Source organism: Symphalangus syndactylus, chromosome 2 (genome assembly GCF_028878055.3).
Source record: "Symphalangus syndactylus isolate Jambi chromosome 2, NHGRI_mSymSyn1-v2.1_pri, whole genome shotgun sequence".
Classification (NCBI taxonomy): domain Eukaryota; kingdom Metazoa; phylum Chordata; class Mammalia; order Primates; family Hylobatidae; genus Symphalangus; species Symphalangus syndactylus.
In genome coordinates, this window is record NC_072424.2 from 137,590,299 (window position 1) to 137,613,500 (window position 23,202).

At 38.2% G+C, this 23,202-nt stretch overlaps 1 protein-coding gene across 9 annotated transcripts in view; it reads left to right on the top strand.

Moving 5' to 3' along the window:
• The window catches only part of WTAP (WT1 associated protein), a 56,241-nt gene extending 38,464 nt beyond the window's left edge, over window positions 1-17,777 (top strand). For 4 of the 9 annotated variants that reach the window (XM_063623120.1, XM_063623112.1, XM_055268682.2 and 1 more), the window contains 6 exons: window positions 133-188; window positions 3,208-3,266; window positions 4,790-4,917; window positions 9,319-9,497; window positions 14,581-14,735; window positions 16,503-17,777. In XM_063623120.1, coding sequence (XP_063479190.1) covers window positions 133-188; window positions 3,208-3,266; window positions 4,790-4,917; window positions 9,319-9,497; window positions 14,581-14,735; window positions 16,503-17,086 — 1,161 coding nt within the window. In that variant the 3' untranslated portion in view covers window positions 17,087-17,777. Of the gene's footprint in view, window positions 1-132; window positions 189-3,207; window positions 3,267-4,789; window positions 4,918-9,318; window positions 10,551-14,580; window positions 14,736-16,502 lie in introns of those variants that run through there. The other 5 variants (XM_063623145.1, XM_055268704.2, XM_055268713.2 and 2 more) reach the window with 3 other exon arrangements.
• The last annotated feature ends 5,425 nt before the right edge of the window (window positions 17,778-23,202 follow it).

The window sequence follows — 23,202 nt, forward strand, 5'->3', positions numbered from 1 at the left end:
ACTTTTTTTTTTTTATCATAATATGTACTGAGCCGTTTAAATCTCAAACTCGGGAGATGGTTCATAGGTCTCATTATAGAACTTTGTGTCTTCAGGAAGATCACTAAATTCATATTGTAATTCTCTTTATAGGTTCGATTGAGTGAAACAGACTTCAAAGTTATGGCAAGAGATGAGTTGATTCTAAGGTAAAATGTTCTTTGTTCAAAAACAAAGTCTTTCTATAGAACATTATATTGTGACTCTACACTGTAATTGTCTTTGTGCCAGATATTGTTTTTAATGTTGTTATATCCTCAAATAATTAATGTACTTTTTGAGCATACTATGACCTATTTCTTACATTAACACTGAGGAAAACGTAACACTTTAAAGAACTACTAGGAAGCTATAAGTTTAACAAATATATGGCTTGTTTTGTGTAGTTTTTCCTTTCATGTTTAACATTTGAAAAAAAATGTAATCCTAAAAGATGCACTTATATTTATGGAAGAAATACATAATTTACTAATGAAGTGAGGTTACTTTTTCTTATTAGTGTGACCTTCACCATGTCATATAACTTCATACTCTTTTCATTTTCTCATCTGTAAGTTGAAGAGGTTGGGTTAAGTTATTGTTAAAGGTGACTTCCAGTTCCAAATTTCTGTGGTTATCTTGTAAATGTCTTACAAAAGCAGATTGTCAAGTACAGCATATAATCTTTTTAAATTGTGTAAGAAATCAGGAAGTAGGATGTTCTGTTTTATAACTTAAGTATATTCTTTCTGTATTTTATTGCTGTGGTCAGTAAGTTTCTTGATAACTTATAGATAAAAATAAAATGAGTATTTTAACAGGGTGAAAGCAGAGGAGAGAAAAGATGTTTTGTGAGATAGGCTAACACGAATTTTGTTGTTTCGTAGAGTGTGACAATTTCCTACTTTCACCTTTGCACAGCTACTGTATTATGAACACACTTTTTATCTTTTTTTTTTTTTTGCCATAATCTCATACATAGGACAGTTTGCATTGCATACCTTTGTCTTTCTGCACATAAAATTTAAATTTTTGGTATTCTAAAACACTTCTGTCTTATGCTGAAGTATATACTTACTTAAGATATACTACTACTCAATGCTGGGTTTTTTTTGTTTGTTTTAATGTGCATATAAATTATAATAGAGGTGAGGTGTTGCTCAGGCTGGTCTTGAATGCCTGGCCTGAAGTGATGCTCTCACCTTGGCCTCCCAAAGTGCTGGGATTACAGGCATGGGCCACCATGCCTGGCCGTGATTTTTTTTTCCCTATCTCTGGCATTGTACACTTTTTTTTATGCCTTCTTACATAATTGCTCTGGTTAGTCTGTGCAGTCATTTTCTTGATTTAACTGTGGGAGGGGAAAAATCAGTAATCTTAATAAAGAATCATAGAAATGTTTTATTTTAAGATACCTTTAAGGTTTCTAAATCATATGCAGTGTATTTCCTTGCGGTCAGTTTAACATCTTTCCTTAGAGAATTCATGTAAGACTTTTAGGTGAGTTTTTTTCTCTTTAATTCTCTTGGAGATTTTAAGCCAGCTGCTACTTATTTAACTAGTCTGTGCCTTCTATCCTTGCGATATACATGTTCTTGCTTCAGTTTTTATATTTTTCTGTTCTTCTAAAATAAATCATTCTTTTATAGCCTCCACTGAAGACCTTTCTCTATACATCCCCAAATATTTGGTAAACTGTATGTGTCCTAGGTTGTAAGTGCCATAAAAATAAAGCATGGCCTTGGCTGAACATTAGTGTTTATATAGAAAGTGGATTAGTCTGGTATTAGGAAGGTTTTTTGTTTTTCTTTTCCTTTTTTTTTAGACAGAGTCTTGCTCTGTCACCAGGCTGGAATGCAGTTGCGCGATCTCGGCTCACTGTAACCACCACCTCCCAGTCAAGCAATTCTCCTGCCTCAGCCTCCCAAGTAGCTGGGACTACAGGCATGCGCCACCATGCCCTGCTAATTTTTTTGTATTTTCAGTAGAGACGGGATTTCACTGTGTTGGCCAGGATGGTCTCAATTTCTTGACCTCATGATCTGCCCACCTCGGCCTCCCAAAGTGCTGGGATTACAGGCATGAGCCTTTTTGTTGATTATGTTGTAATGTTAATAACTCACGACAAGCCTGTTTTTAAGATTATAAAATGGTTTTCTAAAGCCAAATTTTAATTAACTGTACCTGAAGAGCAGCTTGAAAACATGGCTCTTAAGTATGCAGGATGGCAGACATTCACGGCAGGGTACTTTCCATTAGGAACTGCCTAATAAGACTAGGAAAAATCTTTATTGCTAAGAGGACCTAGCAGTGTATATATTCAGGGTAGAGAAGTATAATGAAGAAAAACAGTCCCCTTATATTCTGATAGCATATGGCATTTATGCAGGTTTCTGACAGTTAGATGTGATTGTTAAATTACAGTCTTGAAAAATGTTATATTCTCCCCCTATGTTTACAGGCAGAAATTGATATTACCTTGAGAAGAGTCACATGGTATTTTCACAAAAGAGCCAAGATAACCTTCAACTCTACATAATGAGGCACATTTCTAATATGCCTTTTTTTCTAAGTGGACAACATATGAAAGCAGCAGTAGGATTTTTTTTTTCAGAGTCTATAATCTAGGATTATCCTGAACATCATCAGTGACACCAAAGTGAATCTGGAGTTTGATCTCACCCAGAGCATGCTTGGCATGTTCTCAGCAGAAAACACCTTCTCTATATATCTCCTTTTACCTGTTTCCTGTAAAATGGCAAGGAATAATGAGGGACTACTTTATTATCAGTTAAACTAGATTTAGGCCAGGTGTGGTGACTCAGGCCTGTAATTTCAGCACTTTGGGAGGCCAAGGTGTGAGGATCATTTAAGCTCGGGAGTTCAAGACCAGCCTGGGCAACATAGTGAGACCCCCATCTTTACAAAAAAATTAGCCATGTGCCTTTGGTCCCAGCTATACAGGAAGCTGAAGCAGGGATATCGCTTGAGCCCAGACCCTGTTTGCACCACACTGCACTCCAGCCTGGGGGACAGAGCGAGACTCTGTCTAAAAAAAACTAGATTTAAAATGAAAAATCCAGAAGAATGCTCAGTATTACTAAAATCTGTGAGTTTATAGATAACTTCTAGTTTATTTAATAAAAACTATTTTATTATAACAACTAATGTATGGATTTTTTTTATTAGATGGAAACAATATGAAGCATATGTACAAGCTTTGGAGGGCAAGTACACAGATCTTAACTGTAAGTTTGAGTTTTAGCTTCCTAAAGACTGAATAATCTCCTTTTGATTGTTACAATCAAAAGAGTAATTGGTTTTATTAAAGCAAATGTAATTTTTCTCGTATTTTATTATAAGAACTATACATAGGCACTGTGTTGGGTGCAAGAAAATACAAAGATGAATGAGACACAGTCTCAGTCATTGGAGAAGACAGATGTGTAATACTCATGTAATGGCATGACTTAGCAAAATTATATGCGAGGTTCTGAGTATAGATACGGTAACTCAGAACTACTTGAAACTTTTCTTACTTGTCCCTAACCCCTTCTACATAGGAATTTGACTTGAAGCATGAGTTACTTGTCTAGAAGAGAAATAAATAGAAGCAACCAGTAACAGATTTATGGCAGCTTAAATCAATATATATAACTTAATTATATTTAATATATACAGATAAATTTGCTGAAAATAAGAAAGTTTATCATTTTAAGCCATTTTAGTCTCACTTTTTACTGTTTGAATCACATACTATTTGTTGAGTATAAAAACCAATATATATTGTTTTCTAACTTCAGAAGGGTTAATACCCTGAAATTCTAATTTTACATGACTTATGTTACCCATAGAAGTCATGAACATTATGAAAGTTTAAGGCTAGGCACAGTGGCTCACACCTATAATCCCAGCACTTTGGGAGGCCAAGGTGGGAAGATCACTTGAGCCCAGGAGTTTGAGACCAGCATAGGCAACATAGGGAGACCTTGTCTCGACAAAAAAAAAAAAAAAAAATGAGTCAGGGGGGATCACTTGAGCCCGGGAGGTCAAGGCTGCAGTGAGCCCTGATTGTGCCACTGGACTCCTGCCTGGGTAACAGAATAAGATCCTGCCTCAAGTTTAAAATACGAATTGTCCAGCAGTTATTACTGTTTTATTTATTTGTTTGTTTGAGACAGGGTCTTGTACTGTTGCCCAGGCTGGAGTGCAGTGGCACAATCTGGGCTTAGTGCAACCTCCACCTCCCAGGTTCAAGTCATTCGCCTGCCTCAGCCTCCCAAGTAGCTGGGATTACAGACATGCATCACCACGACTGGCTAATTTTGTATTTTTAGTAGAGATGGTGTTTCACCATGTTGGTTAGGCTGGTCTCAAAATCCTGACCTCAGGTGATCTACCTGCCTCGGCCTCCCAAAGTGCTGGGATTACAGGCGTGAGCCACTGTGCCCAGACAGCATTTTTGTATTAAATAGGTTAAAACATACTAATCAGGATTTGTGAATAGTGTATAACACAGATGTTTCCTGTCTTCTGTTGGGAATAGATGAAACTATAAAAACATAATTCAGTTAGTAGCCATGGAGCACTATGACACCATTGCCTCCTAAAGGAGCTCTCATGACCAGGAAAAAATTCGCTTGTTATAAAAGTAGTTAGGATGGAAACTAAAGACTTGATTAATTTTTTGACCCTAGTTTTTATTGTTCTTGACAGAGGTATTTAGAACTTGATCTTAAAATTATATTTATAATATTTTTTTAATCATCAGCTAATGATGTAACTGGCCTAAGAGAGTCTGAAGAGAAACTAAAGCAACAACAGCAGGAGTCTGCACGCAGGGAAAACATCCTTGTAATGCGACTAGCAACCAAGGAACAAGAGATGCAAGAGTGTACTGTAAGTATTTCAAGTTGTATAAATGTCTTTAGTTGAGGAATTGGTTTTTAGTCCACATTATTACATGTTAATTTTAAACACTTAATGCTAAATATAAGAGCTTATCTTTTATAGGTACGTATGCTTTGAGCTTTAAGAATGCTAGATGAAAAATTTTGATAATGTCTCATTTAGACATTTTTTTGTGGCCAAGATGGCAAAGTTTTGTTTTGTTTTTTTTTGAAATTTTCATGCCTTATAAATATTAGTTCATCAATTCCAGACATTTTTCAGATACCTTGGTGTATGAGGGTGTAATCAATAAAAGAGCATTTGCTCTTTATTGCTTTGCTTTCACTGATTAGGAAAGCCATCTGATGACTTTATCTCTGCTGTCTTGTCCCCTCTGTGTATAGAACTGTTTTTCCTAGTGTCAGCAACTTCTTCACTGTCTCCTTTTTAATTGTTAGAACTTTGATGTGTACTGTGTAGTATTTACTATGTCTACGTAGATCTGAAATCTAGTGACATAATTGATCATCCAGCTCTGGTAGTTTAGGCTCAATCTTACAGTGTAATTATACAAAATAATTAGAGGCAGCTGTATCCTTGTTTCTGATTTTAAAATCTGAATGTTTCTTCAATTCTTTGTGTACTCTCCATTCATTTGATACATATAGAAGTCTTCTAATGTGTTATTAAAATCTTCTAAGGTAGTATTCTGGTCATTGGAGACACCAAAAATCTATGGGCACAGTCCTGTTCCTGTTTCTTTTGCCAATAGAATGTTCCTTAAGGCTCAGTCACAGTCCTTTTACTTCCCTTACAGAGATTGTTTAAATTTCCACAAAAGTACCTGTTCACTCTTCTTTCAGTTGTTACTAAATGACTTCTTCACATTTTACTTTTCTAAAGGCTGGCTTTTATCATTTTCTTTACTCTCCCCCCCTTTTCTTGAGACAGGGCCTCTCTCTCATCCAGGCTGGAGTGCAGTGGTGTAATCACACCTCACTTCAGCTTCCCGAGTAACTGGGACTTCAGGCACGCGCCACCAAGCGCAGCTAATTTTTTAATTTTTGTAGAGATGAGGTCTTCCCTATGTTTCCCAGACTGGTCTTGAACTCCTGTGCTTTGGCAATCCTTACTCCTTGGCCTCCCAGAACTGTTGGGATTATAGGTGTGAGCCATCACACCTGGCCCATCATCATTTTCTCTACCTTCTTACCACATTTTGTCCTTTTGTTTGTCAGTTTTGTTGTAATTTTCACCACCACTAATACTTCTTTCTCCATAGTTACTAATGAATGTTTTAACAAATTTCCCTTTACACGAAAAATGGATCTTACCTTTAGACTGCTAGCACTTGGGAGACAGAGTGTGAATAGATGGTGTTGATGTTAATATCTCATAGGATCAGAATGTCTTGAATTCCTTTTCTTTTCTGGATTCCTACTCTTGACATCATAGTTGATGTGTGCACATCACAATGTGTGTGCTATTCATGCACCTCCGATTCTCCATCTGTCGTATATGTGCTGGCAGTTTTGATCATATTATGCCTGGTCAAGGCCTTCGGTGATACCTCATCACTCTTGTCTCCTCGACCTGGATTTTAAGGTTATTTCAACTGTAATGGAACCTAACCTTTTCCAGCTTTTTTTTTTTTTTTTTTTAATAGCTGTCACCTGCACACGCCAGCTGAGCAACTTCCTATTCTTCCAATTATAATACAAGTGAGGTTTTGTAGACAGGGCAGGGCAGCAGGAGCAAAATCACAAGGAAAGGGCAAGATTATATATGGCAGATGAGGATAAAGTTTCAGGTGAGAGTGAAAAAAGATGAAGTCAGGCTGGAATCTTGGGTATTCTAGAAGAGAGGGGACCACTGAAGAATTTTTCACCAAGAGATGTATGTGATGGATCAGATTTAGATTTACATTTTAGGTAGATCACTCTGGCTTGAGTATGAAAGATGGATTTGAGAGGAACAGGACTTTAAGCAAGAAAACCAACTGTGAGGCTGTTAAAATAGTCCAGATGAAATACATGAAGCCACTGGTGATAACAGACAGGATAGAATAGGTGTTTTGGAGGCACAGTCAATAGGACTTGTTTAGTTTGGATGCTGTTGTGGAAGGAATGAAAAAATTCTAGGGAGGAATCACAGCTTCAGGTTTGTCTTGTTTGACGGAGTAACGATGCTACTAGGATAGAGCCTACAAAGATCAAATTTTAAAAGAAGAGTAGAGTGTGGTGTTAGGAAAACTGAGGAAATCCGGCATTCCCTCCTCCTTCCCCAAAATATAAAGTGATTAAAACAAAGGCATACATAAAGTTCTGTACAATACGAATTTAAAATTGTTCGTTAGACTTGGCAGTTAAGAGGTTGTTGGCCAAGGAAGCCAAAAGATGGGATATCCCTGCTCTAGAGGAACTGTCAAGTGGGAAGTGAGAGAAACTGAATTTAAAGAGTAGAAAGAATGGGAGTTATGTACTATAGGAGTTCGGAGGGAATAGGTTAAGCAAATGGTTGAAAGGATTGGCCCTGAGAAGGAGGGTTTCTTACCCTCTTGAGAGTGAAAAATAGTGGAAAGGTTTGTATTAGGTACCTGTCCTTTAAAACAGAGCTGCTGCATTTACACTTGGTATTTCAAATTAAACTAAGCTTAGAAAAAATAAAATACATCCTTAGGAGTCTATTTGTGTAGATCTTTTGTTTGTCCAGCATACTAACTCATCCATTTGACCTTTTAATAATAATGCTTTATTTTTTTGTCTGCATGCAGTCTTTGCCAAGTACATCATTAGTCAATTTAGTTAGTTTTGAGTGTAAGGCATAAGTTAGCCACGTAGTTACTATATTCTGAACTATATACTATATTCTTAACTATATTCTATTTTGTTGGTAAGTAAAATCTATCATTTTTGTTCACCTCAGTGATATTTCTGTTTTTCATTTAGTCTTTTGCCAATCAACTCAAAATAGATTTAGGAATAAAACTAACGTTGAAAACACTTTACTCAGTGTTCTCTTCCCTAGAACATGGAATTTATTCTAGTCAGATTCACCTCTCTTCATGATTGAAAGTGTTGACTGTTGGGTCTTTATATAGCTAAATAGTAACTGAGTCTCAGTCAGTGCTGTAGACTGTTTTAATCAGTCGTGTCAGTACATGGAGTGTACTGTAACTCATGGTTTATTTTTGCTCTGTTAAGTTATCTTAGCAGCTGGCTTCACATTGACTATGCAGTTGTACTAGATTTTTGCTCAATGAAACAAATATATTCCCAAACCACTTAGTATATTTGTTCCTTTTACTAAATTTATATTAGAAAATTTTAACTGTAATCCTATTTAAGCCTTAGTATGGAGTTAGATCTTGGGCCAGATCTACTTTGAGTATGCAGAAAATGATGAATTTGTTGCTAATAACTATATTTCATATTTTAGAAATGTATTTTTAGTGTGCTAGTAAATAGCACAACTGAAGTCGAAATTGAAGGTTTCATATGTAAGTAGAAGGGTTCTGGTATGGTGGAAAAAGCTCTAGACTGGGAATCAGAAGGCTGGAGAACTAGAGTTCTAGTCCCGCTATGGCACTGAACTAAACAGTTGGGTTATTTAATCTCAAAATAAGCAGTTTGGATTAGGTTAGTTACTTTCCAGCTTTACAATTCTATGATTCGGATCTATTCAGAAGGGGAAAAATATGAATTACACTTTATTTTGGCTTAAGGTCCTATAGAGTTTTGCTTTCATAAAGCTGTAACAGCAACTCTTATAGCTATAAGTACTGTATATTTTTTCCTTTAGAAATTCAAATGTGTATTTTAAGTTATAATCTTGCACCTGATGTATTTTTAGGGGACTTTACATAGAATAATTTCCATAGGCAAAAAATTAAGCAAACCAAAAGACTTCATTAACTCTTAGGTAATTAATATTTTAAGCTTTGCTTTTTTCCAGTGGGTTGTCAGCATTTTTAGTAAATATAACATTGATTTTTGTTTGTTTTTTGGTAATGTTTAGATTGTAAAGTAAAATGTATGTAGCCACTTTAAAGTTAAGTCCCAGATTTGGAGATGTAATCAAATGGCCTCAATTCCTAAATGAGTAACCTTAAATAGTTATTTCTTTAATTGACAAATAATTTTTGTACATACTCAAGGACTACTACATAGTGATGTTTCAATACATATAATGTACAGTGATCAGATCGGGGTGATTAGCATATTCATCAAATAGTTTTTAATCTGTACTTTTTCTAGAAAGTTTTAAGATTTTTCTAGAGAATTTCAGGATCAAAGAGGGGAGGAGCTTAATGAAAGAGTTGGTAAATCAAGTGAATGGAGGGAGTTTTCCCCACCTTCTTATGTATGTTTCCTTTGATTTGGTCGTAATTGTTTCTTTTGCTTTGCACAGACTCAAATCCAGTACCTCAAGCAAGTCCAGCAGCCGAGCGTTGCCCAACTGAGATCAACAATGGTAGACCCAGCGATCAACTTGTTTTTCCTAAAAATGAAAGGTGAACTGGAACAGACTAAAGACAAACTGGAACAAGCCCAAAATGAACTGAGTGCCTGGAAGTTTACGCCTGATAGGTAAACAAATCATACTCCCCAGTCAAGACTTCCCTGACAGTCCCACTACGAGAAAGCTGTGGTGGGACAGCCAAGTACTCGTTTCCACACCAAGACTCAGACTTTTTGAGCCAAAAAAAAGCCACATTCTTACACTGTCCAGCTTGTAATGGTTAATGTAAAACTTACCAGATGAACCTTGTGTTTCAGCTTTTTTCTTTTCCCCTTCCCCTTGCTTCAGAGGCCTGATGGCGTCGGACTATTCCGAAGAAGTGGCCACCTCCGAAAAATTCCCCTTCTAGAACATGTAGACACTTGAGAAATGTTTCTGTTTGAAGAAAATAGAGGGAGAAGCAGAAGTCTTAAGTCTGTGGCACACTGTGTCTTCAGACAGTTTGAAGGAATGAAAACCTAGAGATTTTAAATCATGAATTGAACATGTAAAATTCCAGTAAAATGTAAAAACGGAATATGCATCGCTCTTAACCTTGAGCATAGTGACTTAGAGACACTGTGTATCAGTTTTGCCAATAAGACTGTGGACTTCATGATTGTTGTTGAACTTCTGGGTCAAAACTCAAATGAGGTGAATTTTGCCTTTAAAGGGTTTATTTGCTGAGAACCAACTTTTCAATAGTCATGAGAGAATCAAATGGTAGATGTCCGTACAAGTAGCGCATATATTTAAACATTTAGTTTGGGGCTCTATATTACTTGCTTGAGCCTTAATCAATGTGGTTTTATTCAATGGTTTGTTGTTTGAATGGTTGCAAAAACTGTAGATAATCTTACTGAGGACTGTACAAACATGAAGGTGTGGTATCAAACTTCAGGTTGAAACTGTTTGAAGCATTATAAACATTCATTTCACAACTAGATTGTATAAGGATATTAGCTGTGATGAGACTCACTGCATTATTTTTTTTAGTGAATTTTATGAAATCCCCATTCCATTCAACAGGCACATGTTTTAAAAGAGCTTTGTCGTTGGTGTTAATGGGGGAATGTGTTCCTTCATTGTATTTGGGCCTTTTGTATTGCACCTTGATATTAAATTAAATGTGCCTTGAAATAGTTGGTTTTTTTTTTTTTTAAGTTCAAAGAATATTATGATGATTTTGTTGTACTCTCTAACATTTTAATTTGGGGCGGGGAGGGCCTGTTGAGAGCAGATTCATTTTGGAAATACTGTTGCTGTGCTCTTCAAAGTGAAGGAAAAGGCGCTGTGCCTCATTTTTAAAAGACCTACATAAAAGACAAGGAGACTTGACACTTGTTACTTTTATGACACTTTGTCCCAGGGTATTGCAGTAGAAAGTAATGCGGGACAGCTTCACAGGGTGTCTGCCAGAAGATAATGTGTTGGAACTGTGGGCTGGCCTAAGTAAGACATTTTGTGAATTGAAAAAAGGTATAGTGATCATTTCTAGCAAATTCATTTAATCATTTAGATAAATGAGGCATTATTTTCTTCATGCTTCCATCCAATCCTGGAGGTGAATTTTTTCCGTCAGATCATTCTATAAGTCACCAATTCAAATTTTCGCTTGGTGATAATGGAGTCTAAGATGAGTGGAAGATAAATGTTCCAGCTTGTCCCAACGTTTAAGTGCAGTTTTAACAAGGGTGACTTAAGTTCTCTCTTAATCATTCAAATCAATTGTAAGTATCATACGTTTGTGCTTTAGGGAACTGATTGTGGGGCAGAGGGTGGGTTGAAGAAGTGGTTTGTGTGACTTTTCAGCAAGAAATCTGCTTCTAAAATTCTCACTATTTGTGAGGGTTGGAGGGTAAGTAACCAGATCTGTTTGAAATTAGCTTATGTGCTTGCATTAAGGCTTTTGTAAATATTTTATACCATTTAAGTTCACAGTAGAAATGGCCTAAGTATCTTTTTAGTAGATTTTAGTGGAAAAGTAATCCATAAAATGTACTATTAACATGTACCCAAATTTAGCAGGCATCTTTCTTTGCCACTTAGATAACAGTCATGAGTTCTGTGGGTTTTTTCTTGTCATTGTTAAAATTTTCTCTTTTAATAAGATAATACATGCTTGTGTATAAAATTGAAATACTGTAGAGAAAGGGGGAGATGAAAAGGGAGTGTCACTCCCAGATGTGACCTTGACATCCTCATTCTGTTCTCCAAGAGCAGTAACTGCTATTACTTTTTCTTGGGTATCATCAAGATAATTTCTATGTGTATACAGTCATTTTATGTATATTGTTTTAAACAAATGTGATCATACCATAAACACAGATGAGTTGCACCTTGTTTTTTTTTACTTGGTCTCTGGCATTTTTCCATTTTTTAGTGTATCTAGACAACTACATTTTTAATGGTTACATAGTGTATTTCTGTTATATTAAGGAATCATAATTTATTTGAATCACTTATAAATGGAATTTTTTTCTATAAAATTGGCTGTAAGCCAGAGTATATCAGGTACTATAAATACATCACTAATTTGAAACAAATAATGGCTCAGGCAATCCCCTGTCTGGAATATTTCCAGTAGTGGAATGGGTTTTGCTTTGGGTTGCGTGCACGCGCACGCGCGTGTGTGTCTTTGCTTTACTGTTTTTCTGTTTTAATTTTGAGGAAGAAAGATTCCCAGAAATAACCTGTCCAGTTCAGTTAAAATATTTCATTCATGTGAGAATGCACACATTTTAGAGTGTTTAGAGGTATATCTTTCAAAGTGCTTTCTATTATGTTTGTGGGTTAATCGATTTTAGGAATGGGTTGATTTTTTTGTTTGTAATTTAAAAAAATTATTTCAGAAACAATTACTTGTAATTAAATTATTTTTCAAAACTGTGGTTTTGTTAAAATTTATTTTACTAATCACTAGTTTTAAACGTGATATGACTATCTTAGCTCAGACATTTATTTATTAAAAGGTATGACTTTTTAAACGAAACCTTTTTTGCATTAGAATTTGTGACATTTTTATATGGGGTTAAGTCGGGTCACAAATTAATGTATCCTACAGTTGTCTTTTTCTACTCTTTAAAATTCATATAGTAAGAAGGTTAGTTGTAAACACCAATGAAATATATACTTTGCAAGAAGACAGTTTTGAGAGCATAGGCAGTAAAGTGGAAGGAATTCCATTGTTTTTAACAATCTTGCATATCTCTTATTTTCCCACTGTTTAATTTCTAAGTGGATGTTCAGTGGAGGCTAACGCCTGAGAGTGCTCATGGGAAATGGTGGAAATCTGGAGCTACAGTAGCAGTGAACAAGAACACCAGCTAATAAAGTTATCATATCAAAGAATAAAGCCTTTACCACATGCTCACTGGTGGCTTTCACCCTTGGGCTCCTCTGAGCAGTAGTAACCCAGGTTGAACTCTTTTCTGGAAGAAAGCTTAATTACAAACTTTTCCTTGAATTACATTAGGTTAGAAAACTTGCAGCCAGGCACAGTGGCTCATGCCTGTAATCCCAACACTTTGGAAGGCTGAGGTAGGCAGATCACTTGAGCTTAGGAGTTTGAGACCAGCCTGGGCAACATGGCGAAACCTCATCTCTACTAAAAATCCAAAATTAGCTGGGGGTGCTCATGCACACCTATAGTCCCAGCTACTCCAGAGGCTGAGGTGGGAGGATCACCTGAGCCTGAGGACATCAAGCCTCCAGTGAGCTGAGATCACGCCACTGCACTCCAGCCTGGGCAATACAGTGAGACCCCCATCTCAAAAAAAAATATGCTGTAGGTGAAAGAACCATGCAACACTTCAAAGACTGATAATTATTTACATTTTTAAAGTTTAAATATTTACATTTTTAAAGGCATACTGAAGTAGTGTATCAGGCAAGTGAAAGCCTCACTAGAAGAAGGAAAGACTAGAATTTAAAAAATGTTTTACCAATAAGGTCATCCTGGACTTACCCCAAGGACAAGAATGTCACACTGTCTTTATCCAAGTCTCAAAGGTAATTATCACAATTATTTACTTAGATCCCTTTAAAAGTGATCATTTCTTTTTTTTCTTTTTTGTCTTCATAAATAATTACAAGAACAAGCAAATAATTTCTCCTTTTATTGCTGAGGCTAAAGAAAAGCAGTAAAATTTTATTGGGAAACATTTGAGCTTTTCATTACATATTTGCAATTGCTATGTATGTACACATAGGTTCTATAGTATGTTGCACTAGCATTTGGAAACTAATTTGTGGAAAGTGTGACACTCCTAGATTGGCACATATTTGCATGTTTGAATTGTGATACGTGACCACTGGTCTTATTTTTGTGTCAAAAGGATGATCTTTTCTGTTAATAAAGTCTTAAGTCTTTTAAAAAAAAAAAAAACTTAATTGCTGAATGTGCCTCAATTAATATAATATATTCTTGAGAGTTATGGAAGATGGATGTACCAGAAAACTTCCTTCTCTCCTCTTTTTTGAGGCAGGGTTCCTGTTTCCCAAGCTGGAATGCAGTGGCATGGTCACAGCGTCAACCACTTGGGCTTAAGCAGTCCTCTCACCTCAGCCTTTCCAGAGGCTGGCACTACAAGCATGTGTGCCTGGCTACTTTTTAAAAAAAATTTTGTAGAGTTGGGGTCTCACTGTGTTGCCCATGCTGGAGGACTTCCTGTTAAGGAAAATCCTTATTAAATGTTTTTCTAGCAAGAATACCCTCATTCATTTTTATTTGTAGGTACTGATTTTCATAGAGAAGTATTTGTGATTGATGTTGCATGTACCTTTTCAAGAACTTTTCTGATAAAGTGCTAGATTCCTTAGTGTAATAATACTGGTATAGCCAAGGTGTGTGTTAATTAACTGGCTCTGTTTCCATTTCAAGTGATAATTTGAGATGAAAATAGATGGATTTCAGAATTGATTATTGATGTAATAGAAACAAGGTGTAGCTGTTTGGGCACTTTTTGTTTAGGGTTTATTTTTGCTGCTGTGTTGGCAAAATACTGAAATGCAGAAGATGGATGTGTCCCAGAAAAGAAGATGGTAATTATGGGGAAGCATCTGCTGTGATAGAGTTATGTTTGTATGTGTTACATCTATCACTGTAATAATTGTAAGCAAAGACAGAGAGTTTTGTCTTCATTTTGTGATGGATGGCTCTTTCCTTTGCAGCCAAACAGGGAAAAAGTTAATGGCGAAGTGTCGAATGCTTATCCAGGAGAATCAAGAGCTTGGAAGGCAGCTGTCCCAGGGACGTATTGCACAACTTGAAGCAGAGTTGGCTTTACAGAAGAAATACAGTGAGGAGCTTAAAAGCAGTCAGGATGGTAAGGGGTTTTTTCTCTTTTCTTTTTTTTTTTTTGAAAAGTTCTCTTAACTTTGCATTGGCTTTTTAAAACTGCCAGTCATGAATATTATAGGTTAGATTCTGTACATTGTTAACCTCTGCTCTATGATTGTATATTATTGTGAATGAAGCATTTTTAGTTGAGTCTGCAAACAAAGCCATATAATTTTAGTATGTTTATCCCCACCCTCCTAATTCTTGTTCAAAATTTCTTCATTTTTGTTTTTAGTCGGGGGTAGGATTTGGTAAAAGATAAAAGGGTGTTGTATTACTTAACAAGATGGACAAATTTGTATTCATTGTTTGAAAGAGAGAATATCTTTTTAAGCATTTCTCGTTAAGCGTAAATTTTAGAAACATTGGTAGTTTTCAGCGATCTGAAAGTAATATAGTTAATTGTATCTGTGAAGGTTTTATTAGTGAATAAGAGATTTAATCTTTAAATTTGCTGAGATAAACAAAACTTGTCCGTCTCCATCCTTTTTAGTGCAAGTGTAGCTGCATCCCTGTTTCTCTTCTTTGTAAGGTGCATTATTAATAAGGAAAATATCCAAATTCTTTGAAATTTTAAATTGAAAATTAGTGTCTGGTTAATTGCAAAGATGATCAGTAACCAAGTAATTTCTTCTGAACTACCTACCTTTTCAAAATCTTCAGGAATTATTTCCTGTGACTTTTGTCCTTATATATGTAACAGTCCTTGGTTGAGAACATGGGCCTCTTTGGAGTGTTATAGAGGACCACACTGTCCTTAAGGATCAGACCTGCTATGGAACTAAGGCACTGGGTCAGGAATAAGGGGATTGGCCATAGTGGGCCCATAAGTAAACGTGAGTCAAACTTTGGGGCTGTAATCAGGCATATGGCAAGATGGATCAAAACAAATTTTTTTTTTTTTTTTTTTTTTTTTTTTTTTTTTTTTGAGACGGAGTCTTGCTCTGTCTCCCAGGCGGGAGTGCAATGGCGCGATCTCGGCTCACTGCAAGCTCCGCCTCCTGGGTTCATGCCATTCTCCGGCCTCAGCCTCCCGAGTAGCTGGGACTACAGGCGCCCGCCAACACGTCCAGCTAATTTTTTTTTGTATTTTTAGTAGAGATGGGGTTTCACTGTGTTAGCCAGGATGGTCTCAATCTCCTGACCTCGTGATCCGCCCGCCTCGGCCTCCCAAAGTGCTGGGATTACAGGCTTGAGCCACCGCGCCCTGCCGGATCAAAACAATTTTAACTTGGTTGCTTAATACAGTCGCCCTCGGTATCCGTGGTGGATTGGTGTCAGGACCTCCCACAGTAAGCCCCTCATATAAAATGATGTCATAGTTACATATAAACCTATGTACATCTTCCCCTTTGAGCCATCTCTAGATTACTTAACAGTACCTAATACAATATAAATGCTATGAAAATAGTTATTTTACTGTATTGTTTGGGGGATAATGACAAGAAAAAAAAAATCTGTACATGTTCAGTATAGACCCAGTTTTTTCTTCCTTGAATATTTTCCTTCTACAGTTGGTTGAATTCATGGTTGCATGTGGAGGGCCAACTGTATATTAAGTATCTGACTTCCCCCAAAACAAACTCAGTCATATTTTAAGATTCTAAGCAAAATTTTTAAATGTAGTGTGATTTTAGAATTGTATTTGTTTACTTAAGCATTTATTGACTCCCTTGCTTTGTGGCAGGCACTAAAGAAACATTTTTTAATGTTATAAGCGATATTAAAGTTGGTCTGACTCTCCTTTGCACAGAACTGAATGACTTCATCATCCAGCTTGATGAAGAAGTAGAGGGTATGCAGAGTACCATTCTAGTTCTGCAGCAGCAGCTGAAGGAGACACGCCAGCAGTTGGCTCAGTACCAGCAGCAGCAGTCTCAGGCCTCTGCCCCAAGTACCAGCAGGACTACAGCTTCTGAACCTGTAGAACAGTCAGAGGCCACAAGTAAAGACTGCAGCCGTCTGACAAACGGACCAAGTAATGGTAGCTCCTCCCGCCAGAGGACGTCTGGGTCTGGATTTCACAGGGAGGGCAACACAACCGAAGATGACTTTCCTTCTTCTCCAGGGAATGGTAATAAGTCCTCCAACAGCTCAGAGGAGAGAACTGGCAGAGGAGGTAGTGGTTACGTAAATCAACTCAGTGCGGGGTATGAAAGTGTAGACTCTCCCACGGGCAGTGAAAACTCTCTCACACACCAATCAAATGACACAGACTCCAATCATGACCCTCAAGAGGAGAAAGCAGTGAGTGGGAAAGGTAACCGAACTGTGGGTTCCCGCCACGTTCAGAATGGCTTGGACTCAAGTGTAAATGTACAGGGTTCAGTTTTGTAATATTTTTTCAGCAAATTTTTATACAGTGTCATTTAATTTGGGAGAGGATACTGTCCAGAAAATTAATGCATACTTTTGTCACAATTTGCCTTTTTGTGGGTGTATGTTTTGTTTTTTTTTTGTTGTTTTTTTCTGTTTTGTTTTTTTTTTTTGTTTTTTTTTTTGCTTCAATACCTCTGCCCCTTTGGAAATTGTAACAGTTAATTACTTTGTTGCTAAAAGGACATTTTGTGTAGGGTCAAGTTATTTTTATATGAGTTAATGTGAAATTGTAAATGGAAATTTTTCCTTAAAATATAACACAATGACGTCTGTATAAATCTATGTCTATGTAGAATCTGTGCTGTGTAAGGGCATTCTTACTCATGCTGTTACTGTACTTATGCACCATTCAGACTTGTTAGAGTAGATGTGGGTTTATGACTGCCAAGTTTGCCCAGTACAGTAGTTTTTTATCACTAAAAGTTGGACTCATTGATGGAGTCCTGTAGTAGTTTCAGTGTTAGATACAGTTTTTTCCACCATACATCTGTGCATTTTCTCTTTAGGTGACTGTTTAAGAAATTTGTGTGCATAGTTACTCAGTTTTTATGAACTGTTGTATCCTGTTAATGCATATTGCTCTGTGACTCCAGTATATCTTACCTGTACTGACCAAACCTAAATAAAGATTTTTATTGTAACTCCTTAATTAGCTTTTTTGTTTTGTTTTGGATGTATGTTTAGCATTTGTCATTTTCATTGAGTCACTGAATTTCTACTCATTATCCTTCAAGTACCACAACAGTCAAACTTAATTAAGCATTGATTACGATTTTGCACACAATTTTTAATTTATGCCTTATTTTGCAAAACGGAGCTGGAGTTTAGGGCTACATTGAAAATTTTTTCTTGACTTATAATTGTTACAAAATATTTTAAAATACAGAAAAGTATAAAGAAAATAGTCATCTATTTTTTTTTTTTTTAAGTTGAGACAGGGTCTCGCTTTGTCACCTAGGCTCAAGTGCAGTGGTGCAGTCATGGCTTACCGCAGCCTCAAAGTCCTAGACTCAAGTGATCCTCCCACCTCAGCCTTCCGAGTACCTGAGACTATAGGCATATACTACCACACCCAGCTACATTTATTTTAATTTTAATAGAGACAAGGCCTTGCTATGTTGCACAGGCTTGCCTCAAACTCCTGGCCCCAAGGGATTCTTCTGCCTTGCCTTCCCAACGTGTTGGGATTGCAGGAGTGAGCTACAGCTCCCAGCCCTTTTTGAGTTTTAATTGAAAAGCAGGGTTTGTTTTTTGTGATCTGATTTCAAGTAGAGTAGCTTTGTAGTCAGTGATGTTTGTTTTAAAACGCTGGCCAGTACTACTGACTTCTACCAGCAACATATCTGGTAATATTACATGAGTAAGGGGTGTTAGAATGTAGATAGGAGAAAATGTTTTTAAGGTGGAAGAATGTCAAAGTTTGCTCCATTTTCTCAGAGGTAATTAAGTATAAAAGTCTGATACTGAATGGCCTTCAAATGTGTAGCTTTCATATATGGTTGAAATTCCATTTCTGCTAAAAGCAAAGTATTGTTTTAGACATAACTTGTAATACAATCAAGGAACCTTGGAAGTGGAGTTGTAATACTCGAAAACTGAGGTACAACTTATTTGAAAGTAACTGCTGCTTTTGCTTGTTTAGCTGATACAGGTATATCCGGTCTTCAGAAGTATATTAAATACTGCACTGTCTCTTGATTAACCTTTTCTTTTTTTTCTTTTTTTTTTTTTTGCGAGAGTCTCGCTCTGCCACCCAGGCTGGAGTGCCGTGGCACCATCGCGGCTCACTGCAACCTCCACCTCCTGGATTCAAGTAATTCTCCTGCCTCAGACTCCTGAGTAGCTGGGATTACAGGCGTGCGCCACCACGCCCGGCTTATTTTTGTGTTTTCAGAAGAGACCGGGTTTCACTGTGTTGGCCAGGCTGGTCTCGAACTCCTGACCTCGTGAAGCACCCACCTCAGCCTCCCAAAGTGCTAGGATTACAGGCGTGAGCCACTGTGCCCAGCCTTGATTAACCTTTTCTACAGTCTGCTCAAGTGAGTAAAAAATCCTGTACGATTTTTAATTTGCATGTGATTAAACATTTTGGTGTTTGATATATCAGATACTGTGTTTGGCTTTTGTTATGTACATCCTTCAACTTGACCAATTTAAACAAAAATGGAATTTCTCTTTCCTGTTGGTGTAATGTAATCAGGAGTTTGTGATAGGAAATTAATTTTTCAACCAGTGATACAATTTTATGACTGAATTTAATATTGACCTGTTAATGTGACATTTTCATGTTTCTGTTGAGTCTGCCTTGATAAATAACTCAGAGCACTTATGCTGTGGTACATAGAGTCAGTATTTCTCATTTCTGGAGTTAGATGCTTTATTTTCTGGTATGACTATGATAAGAGGTGATAGAGTGGCTTCTGCATCTAATTGGTTTGAATCCTGGTATTACACTTAATTGATTTGGGCAAATGTATCCTCGAGGCTCGATGTTTTGTTTTTCTCCGCTGTAAGAGCACTCACTACTGTCTTAGCTTGGGCTGCTATGAAAAAAAAACCACAGACTGGGTGGCTTTACACACTCATTCCTCACTGTTTTTGGAGGCTGGGAAGTCTAAAGATCACAGTGCCCCCTGATTGGTGCCCCAGTTTGGTTCCTGCTAGGAGTCCTCTATATATAGAGAGTGCAATAGATGTCAGTTTCCTTGGCTCCTCAGCTGTATTGGATACAACTGACTACTCCAGTTTTTTAGACACTTTTGCAAAACAATGTAAAGCCATTCCTTCTGACAACTTTCTTTCTCAGATGTTCCCTCTTTCATGAGTAGTTATGCCCTGTACTCAAATCATTGCCTGCTGCTCTATGTCACTGTCTTGGGAGTTCACCTATCCCTGTGGTTATAGTGAACACTTTCATAGTCCCAGGTAATGTCATGAACTGATCTGGACCCATCATGGGGTGGCTGTGCTGAGGCAGTGTTGAGCTAGCCCCTAGTGGTAAGGTGCACACTGCTGACCTCCATCCTATGACAAATCCACTTTTGTGATTCACTGTTCGCCTCATGGAGACCAAGGAGGAATTTGCTACATGGTAGGTTGGTGAATCCAGCCTCTAGCATAAAGACCTGGCTTGGACTCCTGCAAGCCTTTATGAAACTTAACCAAGAATGATTGCATCTTATGAGGGGGAGGATGCTGAGAAGGCCCCTTCAGGATAAACTGGCTCCATAGCACTGCTGTAATGGTGGCTCCTCATGAGTAAGCACTTGGAGATTTTTGTGGCTTCCTGCCCACTCACCCTGCTCACCAGTCCAGGTAGTTTATGATTTGAGATCTAGATGTAATTTTATTTATTTATTTATTTATTTATTTATTTATTTATTTTGAGACGGAGTTTCGCTCTTGTTGCCCAGGCTGTAGTGCAATGGAGTGATCTCGGCTCACCACAACCTCCGCCTCCCGGGTTCAAGCAATTCTCCTGCCTTAGCCTCCCTAGTAGCTGGGATTTACGGGCATGTGCCACCACACCCAGCTAATTTTGTATTTTTAGTAGAGACAGAGTTTCTCCATGTTGGTGAGGCAGGTCTTGAACTCCAGACCTCAGGTGATCTGCCCGCCTTGGCCTCCCAAAGTGCGGATTACAGGCATGAGCCACCGCACCCGGCCAAGACGTAATTTTAAAAATTATTTTCCAGCTGGCCGGGTGCGGTGGCTCACGCCTGTAATCCCAGCACTTTGGGAGGCCAAGGTGGGCGGATCACAAGGTCAGGAGTTCGAGACCAGCCTAACATGGTGAAACCCCCTCTTTACTAAAAATACAAAAATTAGCTGGGTATGGTGGCACGGGCCTGTAATCCCAGCTACTCGGGAGGCTGAGGCAGAAGAATTGCTTGAACCCGGGAGGTGGAGGTTGCGGTGAGCCGAGATCACGCCACTGCACTCCAGCCTGGGTGACAGAGCAAGACTCCATCTCAAAAAAAAAAAAAAAAATTCCTCTTCTTTCCTTCATTCATTATTCTTAGTCCCCGTCTATCCCATATGAGTAGGTAATCATATGAGTAGCTATAATGAGGACTCCTCAGGGGACAGATGCTGTTTGGCCACTCAACAGAAGCATGCAATTACCTTCTCAAGATTTGCTCCTAAACTTACTCTAGATAGAGCCTTCAGGCAGGAAACAATACATTCCTTGTCTCCAGAAGAATATATTCACACTCATTCAAATGTGCTAGGCACTGGCCATAAAGAATGTATTGGTGTTCATTCATAACTGCCTATAATGTGCTAGGAGCTGTGCATAAAGCAGTGTAACAGGATCATCTTGCAAAGCTTAGTCTAGTAGAGGAGACAGATAAACTAGGAATTATATAGTAAGTTGAAAGAGGAAGTTAGGGGTAAGATGCTGCACCAAATGCAGGAGATGGGAAGGTTTTTCTATAAGAAGTGATGTTTAAGAGGAGTTTCAGAGGTAAATTTCTGGTTTGGTTAACAGAAGATAGTTACACTGCTCACTGAGATTAGAGAAGGCTGTAAGAGTTTGATTTCAATATGTCAAATTTGATATGCTTATAGGAAATTTTATTTATTTGAGACAGAGTTTCTGTTGCTCAGGCTGGAGTGCAGTGGTGTGATCTCGGCTCACTGAAACCTCTGCCTCCTAGGTTCAAGCGATTCTCTCATGTCAGCCTCCCCAGTAGCTGGGATTACAGGCGCACGCCACCACTCCCGGCTAATTTTTGTATTTTATGGTAGAAACGGGATATCACTATGTTGGCCAGGCTGGTCTCAAACTGCTGACCTCAAATGATCCGCCCTCCTCGGCCTCCCAAAGTGCTGGGATTACAGGTGTGAGCCAACGTGCCCGACCTGATGTGCCTGTAAGAATTTAAATGAAGAGGGTCAGTCAGCTTAGGAGACGAGGTTAGATGTAAGGATTTCAGACTTGTCAGTATACAGGTGGTGAATGACTGGTATTACCCAGGGAGCTGGTGCAAACTAGGAGCCTTGGGGAACATGTTAAGGGGATGTCAGAGTAAGCCCACAAAGACTCAGAAGTGGCCAGGGAGTAAGGGGAAAATGGGATAGAATAGAGCAAAAGCCACGGAGGCATTCCTTGAATTCCTTGGACTCAGATATGTTAGGGGACAGGAAGCACATTCCCTTGGACTCATCTATGTTAGGGGACAGGAAACACATTCAAGACAACTGAAAAGAAGAGACTTAAGTGTGCTGCTGAGTTCTTAGCAGGGGAGACAGCTGATTTCACTATTCCAGACCCTAAAGATTTCTCCTGAAATTGCACTGTTATGCAATTTTTTTCCTTCTCTATTGCCCCACTTCTGGGGCCTACACTCTAGTTTATCTTCTCTGATTTATCTGACCCATCCACATATCTCTGCAAAGTCTTAATGTAGGTTTCCAGGATTTAATGATTCTTTCAATGTACTTAAAGTTCTTCAGGAAGATTCTCCAGGTCCGTCAACAGTTTTCCCCTTCATGACTTTGTGACAAAGTTTTCTTGTTCCACTATCCAGGTGTTCCCAACAAGTTGCTGTAATGGTGGCCCCTCATAAGCTTGCCTGGAAACCCTAGAAAGCTCAGAAGAATTATGAACTTTGCCCAGTAAGAGGCTGGGAAGTCAGAAAGGGTTTTAAACAAAACTGACCCCACTTGTTACATGCTCCTTTCACTGTCCAAACGTCAACCAAAGGAACTTTCCACTGTGGGACGTTAAGACGCTCCCGGCGTCCTCACCCATTCACCGCCAGAGTTGATCTTCGAAGGCCGTGGGCGCCAGCTCCACGGGGGCTCTCACCGAGATGCTCCCAGCAAGCGCCTCACGCGAACGAATGACTGGTGCATAGGACCTCCCGAAGCCGCCGAGAGCAAAAGGACCCATCAGAGCTGTGCTGAGACCCGCGGCGGGCTGGGCTCGCACTCGAGATTCTCGCCCGGGGGATTCGAGTCCTGAGCTGAACGAGAGATAGTCTTTGTCACTCCCCAGTCTTTACTGTTTCGAAAAACCCTAAGATTAAAAAAAAAAAAAAAGCCCAAAACGTCAATTCGGAGGACTC